This window comes from Theropithecus gelada, chromosome 7a (genome assembly GCF_003255815.1).
Source record: "Theropithecus gelada isolate Dixy chromosome 7a, Tgel_1.0, whole genome shotgun sequence".
NCBI lineage: Eukaryota > Metazoa > Chordata > Mammalia > Primates > Cercopithecidae > Theropithecus > Theropithecus gelada.
The window spans coordinates 16,216,892-16,227,982 of NC_037674.1; the positions used below are offsets into that span (position 1 = coordinate 16,216,892).

The window sequence follows — 11,091 nt, forward strand, 5'->3', positions numbered from 1 at the left end:
GGGAGGCGGAGCTTGCAGTGAGCTGAGATCCGGCCACTGCACTCCAGCCCGGGCGACAGAGCCAGACTCCGTCTCAAAAAAAAACCAAAAAAACAAAAAAAAAAACCCTATGGGCCGGGCGTGGTGGCTCAAGCCTGTAATCCCAGCACTTTGGGAGGCCGAGACGGGCGGATCACGAGGTCAGGAGATCGAGACCAGCCTGGCTAACACGGTGAAACCCTGTCTCTACCAAAAAAAATACAAAAAACTGGCCGGGCGAGGTGGCGGGCGCCTGTAGTCCCAGCTACTCGGGAGGCTGAGGCAGGAGAATGGCATAGACCCGGGAGGCGGAGCTTGCAGTGAGCTGAGATCCGGCCACTGCACTCCAGCCTGGGCGACAGAGCGAGACTCCGTCTCAAAAAAACAAACAAAAAAAACCCCTATGAAGCCCCACTTCCCATTCAAGGAGACTAAGGCACAGAAAGATCAAATAACTTCCATAAGGCCACACGAAGTGGCAGATGCAAGAGCTAAACCCAGTAGTCTGAGTCTGAAGCTCACAAGTTTAACTTCTCTACAACCTGTCACCACTCTTCATTCACCACCTGACCTTGATGGAGTCAGTGAACCTTTCTGCAAAGTGGAAACAATTTCCAGAGTTGTCCTGAGCATTAGCAATCCTATGTCAAGTGCCTGGAGGGAACACAGTGGGCATCTCAACAAATGGTGGCTGCTCACCACTTGAAAGTGAGTTACCCCACCCTGGATAACACAGAGAAACCCCGTCTCTACTAAAAATACGAAAAATTAGCTGGGCATGGTGGCGGGCGCCTGTAGTCCCAGCTACTCAGGAGGCTGAGGCAGGAGAATGGTGTGAACCCAGGAGGCGGAGCTTGCAGTGAGCCGAGATCGTGCCACTGCACTCCAGCCTGGGCGACACAGTGAGACTCCGTCCCCCCAACAACAACAAAAAAAAGTGAGTTACGGGTTCAAGCAAGTTGAATCTGAGGTGAGGGCAGAACTTCCAGATGAAGTCAGAATTGCAAGGACCATAAAGTCCAGGGTTTAAGCACTGAAGCCATGGGGTTGGCCTGCCTGGGCTCCAATCCCTACTCTGCCACTTGGTGTTTTTTTTTTTTTTTTTGAGGCGGAGTCTGGCTCTCTTGCCCAGGCTGGAGTGCAGTGGCCGGATCTCGGCTCACTGCAAGCTCCGCCTCCTGGGTTCACGCCATTCTCCTGCCTCAGCCTCCCGAGTAGCTGGGACTACAGGCACTCGCCACCTCGCCCGGCTAGTTTTTTGTGTTTTTTAGTAGAGACGGGGTTTCACCGTGTTAGCCAGGCTGGTCTCGATCTCCTGACCTCGTGATCCGCCCGTCTCGGCCTCCCAAAGTGCTGGGATTACAGGCTTGAGCCACCGCACCCGGCCCCTACTCTGCCACTTTACTGTTGAATGACCTGACACATCAGTTTACCTGTCTGAGCCTGTTTGCTCATTTGTAGAATGGGACTAAAAATAGTACTTCCCTAGATTTGTTTTGAGTATAGGGTAATGTATGGGCAGTGCTTAGGAACAGAGTTTAGGCATTGTCAGTGCTGAATTCATGTTGGTTTTTATAATGGTGAGTGTAATGGATGTAATGATAAATTTATGGTAATGTAATATTACCATAAGGTAATATTCCCCTGTATTAAGATTCTTGAGGTTGGGTGCAGTGGCTCATGCCTGTAATCCCAGCACTTTGGGAGGCTGAGGCAGGTGGATCTCCTGAGGTCAGGAGTTCAAGACTAGCCTGGCCAACAAGGTGAAACTCCGTTTCTACTAAAAATACAAAAATTAGCTGGGTATGGTGGTGCGCACCTGTAAGCCCAGCTACTTGGGAGGCTGAGGCAGAATCACCTGAATCTGGAAGGTGGAGGTTGCAGTGAGCCGAGATCATGCCATTGCACTCCGGCCTGGGTGACAGAGCGAGACTCCATCTCAAAAAAAGAAAAAAGAAAAAGAAAAATATTCTTGAATGTGTTAGCCATAAGGGGAAATCAAATCACAAAACTCTTCCCAGTAACTGCACAATCATTTTCTTCATTTCCGGCACACCATCATTGTTCTATATCCACCAGTGTGCCAGGGTCTGTGGATAAACCCTAAAAATCCAGAGAAGGGGAGACAGGCCCCAGATTCCCACCCCAACACGCTTCATGTGAGCAGCTGAAGGATGTCGCAGTTCAGCAAAATCCAAGGGTTGGCCACAGGATCTGCTAGGCAAAGCTGCTCTGGATGAGAAACTGGGAAGAATGTTCCCATTGGGTTGGGGGTTGTTAAGCCATCAGGAAAAGGTTTGGAATCTCTATTGTAAGAGAGCATGCTATGTGACTCCTTCCTCCAGCCCTGCCTTCATCTGTCTTTCACCTGTTCAGACCCTTGCCGTGTAAAGAATGGTCTCTTAAGAGTTCTTTACTCAGGAGGAGCAATAAGCTTGGCTTCAAGGAGTCCACGGTTTCGTGAAGGGCAATAACTCAGCTACTTGGTGAACTGGAGAACCTCCAGGCTTCCGAGGATGACATTTCCCTGGAAGAAAGTGGCCAGCAGCGTCCCTTTTGTGAAAGAGAGGAAGCCTGGGCCCCAGGGAAAGGGGCAACAGTCCAATGAGCCAGGGCAGCCTGGACGCGGGGAATCACCTCCGTTTCTCACCCTCACAGCAGGGAGGGCTTCCCGGAGCTGACAGTGAGGCAGACATCCCGGATCCCAGTTATCACAGGTGCAGCCACGCAACTTTTGTGTTCCCTTCCCGCCACGAAATGGAAATGATTTCCCGAGGGCCGGAAAGATCATTTGCATCGGGCCTCAGGTCTGGGGCTGGGAATGCAGGCCCCGGCCGGAAAGGAAGGCGGGAGGCCGCCGCCCCAGAGGCCGGACCCTCCCGTCCGGGTCGCGTCCCCTCCGGGCTGGGGATGCGCTTCGGGCGCGGGGCTCCCTCGCGAGGCTAGACTGGATGGAGCCCGAGAGCCCCTACAGGAACTGGCTGCCGGGGAGGCGCCCGGGCTGCGGGGCCGCGATGCGGGCCGGGCCGGGCCTGGAGCTCGGCGCTGTAGGCGGCCGCCGCTCACCGGGCGTGGGCGGGGCCGGCAGCGCAGAGGTGAATGTCGGCCCCGCCCCGACGGCGCTGACTCAGTTTCACCAGAAACCAGGGGGAGAAGGCGGCCGAACCCCAGCTCTCCGAGCACCGGGGCGGAAGCCACGGTCCGAGACGCGCAGGAAGCCGGGACCGGAACCTCGGCTGACCCGGCCCCACCCAACTCACCTGCGCAGGTAACCGGGGCCCCGGCGCGCGAGGCCGAGGCGCAGGCGGAGCGGGCTGGAGCATGTCCGTCCCTTTGTTCTGCGCTCTTGCGTGTGTCCGGGTACGTGAGCTCCCTAGCGGTCCGCCTGTCGGTCCGTCTGGCTGCCGGGTCCCTGGAGGGCGCGTGGGAGGGCAGGGTCCGTGCTCCCTCTTCGCTCCTGGGGTGCTCGGGTCCCTCCTCCCCGCCACTTCCTCCTGGCCGGCCCGCCTCCTCCGAAGTCTCCCCGGCTGATCAGATGTGTCTCCTCCTCTGTCCCCTCCCTTCTCTCAGGTCACCAGCACCCTCGGAACCCAGAGGCCCGCGCTCTGAAGGTGATCCCCCTGGAGAGGAAGGCGATGGCCTCTGCGAGGACTATGGCCGGCACCCGCTTCGCCCCGGCCGGCATCCCTGCCGTCGCCTTGTGGCTTCTGTGCGCACTCGGCCTCCAGGGCACCCAGGCCGGGCCGCCGCCCGCGCCCCCGGGGCTGCCCGCGGGAGCCGACTGCCTGAACCTCTTTACCGCCGGGGTGCCTGCCTTCGTGCTGGACACCAATGCCTCGGTCAGCAACGGAGCCACCTTCCTAGAGTCCCCCAGCGTGCGCCGGGGCTGGGACTGTGTGCGCGCCTGCTGCACCACCCAGAACTGCAACTTAGCGCTGGTGGAGCTGCAGCCCGACCGCGGGGAGGACGCCATCGCCGCCTGCTTCCTCATCAACTGCCTCTACGAGCAGAACTTCGTGTGCAAGTTCGCGCCCAGGGAGGGCTTCATAAACTACCTCACGAGGGAAGTATACCGCTCCTACCGCCAGCTGCAGACCCAGGGCTTTGGAGGTGAGGAGGGTGTCAGGATGAGTTTGGAGAGACTCGGAAAAGGGACTGGTTGTGGGGTCCTAGGGGAGGCGAACATCAGAGAGGAGTTAAGGAGAGTCCACTTCTTTTTTCTTTGCCTTTTTTTTCTTTCTTTTTTCTTTTCTTTTCTTTTTTTTTTTTTTTTTTCTAAGGTGGAGTCTCGCTCTTGTCACCCAGGCTGGAGTGCAATGGCATGATCTCTGGTTGCTTACTGCAACCTCTGTCTCCCGTGTTCAAGTGATTCTCCTGTCTCAGCCTCCCGAGTAGCTAGAACTACAGGCACCAGCCACCAGGCCCGGCTAATTTTTTTTTTTTTTTTTTTTTTTTTTGTAGAGCAGGGGTTTCACCATGTTGGCCAGGCTGGTCTTGAACTCCTGACCTCAGGTGATCCACCCACCTTGGCCTCCCAAAGTGCTGGGATTACTTCTACCCGAAGTCCTCCTTAGAAGTAGGCAGTACAAACAGTAAACAAATGAAAGGGGACACGAGTAGGGAGGGCAGGGCCCAGGCTCTGTCTCCTGAACTCAGGATATTCAGAGGTGATGGGCTGGTGCTCACAGGGAGGCCTTTGGCTCTGGGCTGTGTGTACTGGAGGGGAGAAGCAGTCCCCAGGACTCCTGACCTATGGCACTGATAGGCTGATTGAAGGAGTGAGCTGTCTGGATGGTCTGGTGACTAGAAAGGCACCTTGGCCAAGCACTGGTCTGGGTACACTGATGCCCTGTCAGGTGAGCCTGGCCATAGACTCCTCCACTGGCTGGACTTGGGACTTCTTAGCATCTCTCTACGCCCTAGGAATGGATTGGCCTTTTGGTGGTCCAGGAAGACTGCCAGATCCGAGACTAGAAAACAAGCCCAGTCTGCAGTTGATCCAAAGGGAGAGGAGTGATGTTGTAGGCACAGAAGCCTAGAGGCTCTGGGGTGGGGGATGAGGAGGGTTGCGGGGTGAGTCAGCCTGTTGGTATGTATACCTAGTAGGGAAGGGATGTCAGCTGTCCAGGCAGGTGTGTGTGCTTGTGCATGAGCCAGACAGGGCTCTCCCTGCTTAGAATCTGGTAGCCCAAGCCTTGTTTACTTCCATGGATAAAGGCAAAGTGAAGGCCAGGGCTCCTCCTCTTTCTTCCCGGGGCTGAACTGTCTGCTGGGATCAGGGCCAGTCCAGAGCCTTGGTTCCCCATTCTCTCTACCTGGGGTTCTGGCCAGGTGGGACTCCAGGGCAGGGGAGGGTCACCTCTCATAAGCTCCGTGAGCACTTTACAGCTTACTGATTGCTGTGCCACACATCCTCTCACTCAGGCCTCATCACAACTTCCAAAAAGGGTGCTACTAGCAGTCATCCCACTTTTTAGATTAGGAAACTGAGACTCCCATGTTAAAGAATTTGCCCAGGGTAACACTGCCCATAAATGGTAGGCCGGGGATTCACCACAAGGGAGACCTCCAAAAGTCCCGTGCTGTTTTTCTTTTTTCTTTTTTTGAAATAATAAATAACCCGTGCTGTTTTTCACACAAGACCATCTCTCTGGTGAAAACCTAGCATTCTGACCCAACATAGCCCAGTGGATAACAGAGCCGGAGATTGGGGGTTCGGGAGCCAAAACAGGACTGGGGCCACATCTGGGCGTGGTCTCCATTCTGGAAAGTGGAGAAAGGGCTTTCCTCTGCAGCCTTTTCCTGGGCTAGTCACTCTGCCAGGCTAAGGGTCCTCTTTTCTCCCTATCCTTCCAGTGCTCTCCTGGGTCTCTGAGGAGAGGTGACATGGGGATTCCTGGGGATGGGAGGGGGACATATCTGAGGGCCAGGCTGGGCCACCAAGTCCCACTGGACCAGGGCTGCAGCCTGTTCCACAAGGAAGTAACAGAAAGTGTAGGTGGTGATGACTCTTATTGACCTGAGTTGCTCCTGCCCTTCCTGCTCCACAGAGGCCCCATGGGAGTCCCTCTCCAGGGCCAGAGTGTGAAATTCTGGAGTCTGGTCAGGGAGCTGAGCTGGACTGTGGCCCCATGGTCTTGAGACCAGCCATCCTCATCTGGAAACCCCCAGGACCTGCCTGTTTGCCACAAGAGAGGGTGGAGTGGGGATTTCCTGGTACATTGAGGGAGGCAGGTAGGGCTTGGACTGAGTATGAGCTCCAGGCCATTCTAGGCCATTCTTAAGAGTACTGCAGTGCTTTGGGAAGTGGGAAAAGCTGTGTGTGTGTCAAGGGGTTTATTCTTAGCTGGGTCCAGTTAGAGAGGTTGGAGGTGGGTAATGACAGGGTAGAGTCATTAAGGGCTAGGGTGGATGAGGCAGGTTGGGTGGGTCACAGGCACTGAGAGCTTCCAAACCTTTGATTCTCCTATTACATAGATAAATGCTCCCCAGAATGCGTTTGTTTGTTCCTCTTTCTGCCTGTGGCCAGGCCAGGCCAGTAGATTCCTGCAGCTGGAGGCCGAGCAGCTTGCACTTCCTCCTCTCCCCTTCTCTTCCCCCACCTCTCCTCCTCCCTAGTCCTACGAAGTGGCTTAGGAGGTGGAGTCTGCACTTCCCTGAGGTCCTGAGACCTGGTAACTAACTGGGGGAGGGGCTGGTTTTATTGCTACTCTAGCCCTTTGCTCTCTTGGGGATGGGAAGAAGGGAGTGGTAAGGCAAGGTACCTGCTCCTTGGTCCTGGGGGCTGGGGCTTGGAGAGGACTGAGTTGTGTGGGGGTGAGATTCAGCCTCTGATTCAGCTCAAAGTCTGATGCATCACTCTGCATGCTACTTCCACTCTGGGGGCCTAGTGGGGCTAGCCTGTCTGTCTGCTAGACAGACTGCTAAGTAGTCTGTCTTCTTTCTACAAAATGCAAGGATGGAGGACTGGGCTCCTCCCAGCTCACTACTCCCTTGGCATGTGCTCTCAGGGTACTCTCCTGCTTGTCAACCAAGCCCCTGGGCTGGAAGGTTGCCTCCAGACAGCCACTTTTCGTTCCTGCTCATTCCTGTCTTATTTCCCCTAATCCCTGGAACCCAGTTCTCTTTCTATTATTTTTGTAGGCCTCTGAAACATTCAACATGTTTCTTCCTGAAATCTCTCCCTTCCCATCCCTTTTGCTGTCATTGTTCATCCTGGTCTTCTCAGCCCCAGGACCACCTTCTGTGAGTCCCCCATTGGCTCTGCTTTCTCTGCCTCACCAAAGAGGAATCCCTGTGACTCAGCCTCCTACCAGCTTATCTCTTTACCTTCCTATGTTCTTATCTCTTTACCTTCTCTTCTTTTCTTTGCATTCACTCTAACACTTGAAAAAACTCTCTAGAGAGCCTCTGTGGAGGGTAGTTGGGCAATATCTATCGAACCTAAATGCACACAGCCCTGGACACAATTCCACTTGTAGGAATTCATCTTGCAGCTATACCTATACACGGATAAAACAGCTTACCAGCTAGTTAGTCCCTGTAGTATTGTTTATAATAACGAAGAATTGGAAACAATCGCATTGTCTGTCAACACATCCTATAATTGAATACTGTGATGTTGTTTTCATAATAATAATAAACCCTAAGGCAGCATGGTTTAGTTCTTAGGACAGAAAGAAAGAAAATCTAAATCAGGAAACTGGTAGGGACTGGTTAAATAAATTATAAATTGTGATACATTTATACAATGAATATGATACAGCAACAACAAAAGGAAACTCTTCATGTGTTGCTAGGGAACGATTTCCAATATATATGAAGGGCAAAACAAGATGAAGAACTCACATGCCTGCAAATTCAAATACTGTCTCTTGATATTCTGTCTCTCACATACACACACACACACACACACACACACACACACACGTATAAATGGATACCTTTGGGGTAATAAACCTGATGGAGAAGGTTCCTTCTTAAGGAGAAGAGGTAACTTAATTTTCACTATTGGTTTTTGCTTTTCTGATTTTTTTTTTTTTTGAAATGGGATCTCACTCTGTCAGCCAGGCTGGAATTCAGTAGTGTAACCACAGCTCGCTGTAGCCTCGACCTCAGGCTCAAGCAATCCTCCCAGCCTCATCTTCCTGAATAGCTAAGTAGCCACCACACCTAACTAATTTTTTATTTTGTAAATATGAGGTCTCACTATGTTGCCTAGGCTAGTCTCAAACTCCTTGGCTCAAGCCATCCTTCTGCTCAAGCTTCCCAAAGTGCTGGGATTACAGGTATGAGCCACCACACCCAGCCACCTTTTGAATTTTATGTCATACATGTATTACCTAAACTAGAAAAGCAAAATTTAAAAACCCAAGATTATAAAAGCAATTAAAATCACACCTCTGAGCGGGTGGATAACCTATAGAATTACGTTTTGGAGAAAGCATTCGCTGTGGAGCATTCACTTGGTTCAAATCCCAGCTCTGCCTTTAGAAACTGAATGACTGTGGGCAATCCATTTAATCTTTCTGGTGTCAGCTTTCTCATCTGAAAAGAGGTGAGAATGTAGGTGTGGCAGGCTGGTTATAAAGGTACATGATGGACTCCAGGGGACAATAAACTTTTTCTGTAAAGATCTAAATAGAAAATTATTAGGCTTTGTGGGCTGTACAGTCCTACTTGTGACTACTCAGCTCTGCTGTTGTTACATGAAAGCAGCCATACACAACATGTAATGGGCAAGGCTGTGTTCCAATCGATGGACACAAATTTGAATTTCATGTGCTTTTCACATGTCATAAAAAAGGATTCTCCTTTTGTTTTTTCATCCATTCCAAAATATAAGAGATAGTGGGCTGGATTTGGCCTGCAGGCTAGTGCCAACCCCGGGTATGGCTGATGCAGGTGGAGACCCTAGCATGCTGCCCAGCATATACTCAGCCAGCGCCTCTCTTTCCAAGCCATGCCTATCCCTCATTGTCTGCTGGTTCTGGGTGGCTTGCTTTCTCCCAAATTTAACTTCGCTGTGACTTAACCCATATGTTCCCTCTAAATCCGGTTTCCCTTCTGCCTGTGTCCTGGCTTTTTCTTCCCAGTTCCCAGAGACTGGCAGGGGAGAAGCCAGAAGCATCAGCCCAGCGTTGTTTCTCACATCCTTGTCTCCATTCCCTTGACTGTTCTGGCATTCGGGCCACTCCTGTTCTATCCGCCCTGGACCACTGTATTGGTCTACTTGCCAGCCTCCTAGTGCCACAGAATACTTCCAAACGAATGGGAAAACAGCTGCCGCCCAGAGCTCAGGAGTGTCCCTGCTGTCCAAGCCTTTGGCCCCTCCCTTTGAACTCCTGGACCTCTGTCATGTATCTAAGAGGTCAATGTCTGGTGCAGCCGTGGCCTCCAGGACTCTGCGCCACTGCTCACGGCCAGTGTCTGTCTCCTTTCTGTACTACCAGTTGTTTAATATTTGAATGTTACTCCTGCTGTGTCCAAACACGCTGGCCTGGCATCCAGGGTGCTTTCAGGTGAACTCAAACCCAGCTGTTCTCCTTACTGTCCACCGAACTGGCCTTGCAAATTCCTAACTCCTTGCTTTGCTTTGGTTTCTCATGAGTTCTACCATTTTCTTTTCTTTTTTTTTTTTTAGATGGAGCCTCGCTCTGTCACCAGGCTGGAGTGCAGTGGCATGATCTCATCTCACTACAGCCTCCGCCTCCTGGGTTCAAGTGATTCTCCTGCCTCAGTCTCCTGAGTAGCTAGGATTACAGGCACGTGCCACCATGCCCGGCTAATTTTTTGTATTTTTAGTAGAGGGGGGGTTTCACCGTGTTAGCCAGGATGGTCTTGATCTCCTGATCTTGTGTCTGCATGCCTTGGCTGCCCAAAGTGCTGGGATTACAGGCATGAGCCACCTCTCCCAGCTGTGTTCTGCCATTTTCAACAACACCCTACATTCTCCCAACAACCAAACAAGAACAAAAACAAAAAAATCAAAAAATCCTTTCTCCCTCCTCCAGAAAGCCTTCCCTTATCCTCTTAGCCTGCCGTGGCCTCCTTTCTCTGAATGTCCACTGCCTTGTTTTATCCACATGTTGCTTCATGTCGTGGGGTCTTATCTGCCCAACTGGACTAATCCCCTGAAGGGCAATGTATTAATTTCTTAGAGCTGCTGTAACAAATGACTACAAACTGGTTGACTTAAAACAACAGAAATTTGCTGGGCGCAGTGGCTCACGCCTGTAATCCCAGAACTTTGGGAGGCTGAGGCGGGTGGAACACGAGGTCAGGAGATCGAAACCATCCTGGCTAACACGGTGAAACCCATCTCTACTAAAAATACAAAAACAAAAAAAATTAGCCAGGTGTGGTGGTGGGTGCCTATAGTCCCAGCTACTTGGGAGACTGAGGCAGGAGAATGGCGTGACCCCAGGAGGCGGAGCTTGCAGTGAGCCCAGATTGCATCACTGCACTCCAGCCTGGGCAACAGAGCGAGACTCCATCTCAAAACAAACAAACAGAAAATAGCAACAGAAATTTGGCCAGGTGCAGTGGCTCCTGCCTGTAATCCCAGCACTTTGAGAGGTTGAAGCAGAAGGATCACTTGGGGTCAGGAGTTCAAGATCAGCCAGGCCAATGTGGTGAAACCCCATCTCTACTAAAAATACAAAAATTAGCCGGGCATGTTGGTGCACACCTGTAATCCCAGCTACTCGGGAGGCTGAGGCAGGAGAATTGCTTGAACTCTGGAGGCGGAGGTTGCAGTGAGCCAAAATTGTGCTACTGCACTCCAGCCCGGGTGAGAGGGAGACACCCCCCCAAAAAAAAAAAAAAAAAAAAAAATTATTCTCGCACAGTTCTGGGGGCCAGAAGCCCCAAGTCAAGGTGTCAGCAGGGCTGCGGTCCCTCCAAAGACCTAGGGGAGAATCCTTCCTTGTCTTTTCCAGCTTCTGGTGGCCCCAGGCATACCTTGACTGTGGCTGCATCATTCTAGTCTCTGCCTCTGTCTCCGCGTGGCCTTCTCTTCCTTCACTCTGTCTTCTCTTCTGTTTCTTTTTTTTTTTTTTTTTTTTTTTTTGG

The 11,091-nt window shown here is 52.0% G+C and overlaps 1 protein-coding gene and 1 long non-coding RNA gene across 3 annotated transcripts in view; one reads left to right on the top strand and one right to left on the bottom strand.

Annotated features, from left to right (window-relative positions):
• LOC112627933 overlaps positions 1-3,623 on the bottom strand; it is a 10,319-nt gene extending 6,696 nt beyond the window's left edge. The window contains exon 1 of the long non-coding RNA XR_003120248.1: positions 3,279-3,623. This is a non-coding gene — a long non-coding RNA (uncharacterized LOC112627933). The remainder of the gene's footprint in view (positions 1-3,278) is intronic.
• Positions 3,118-11,091, top strand: part of SPINT1 (serine peptidase inhibitor, Kunitz type 1) — a 14,568-nt gene continuing 6,594 nt past the window's right edge. For both annotated transcript variants that reach the window (XM_025390672.1, XM_025390674.1), the window contains exons 1-2: positions 3,118-3,286; positions 3,589-4,128. In XM_025390672.1, the coding sequence (XP_025246457.1) occupies positions 3,654-4,128 (475 nt within the window). In that variant the 5' untranslated portion in view covers positions 3,118-3,286; positions 3,589-3,653. The remainder of the gene's footprint in view (positions 3,287-3,588; positions 4,129-11,091) is intronic.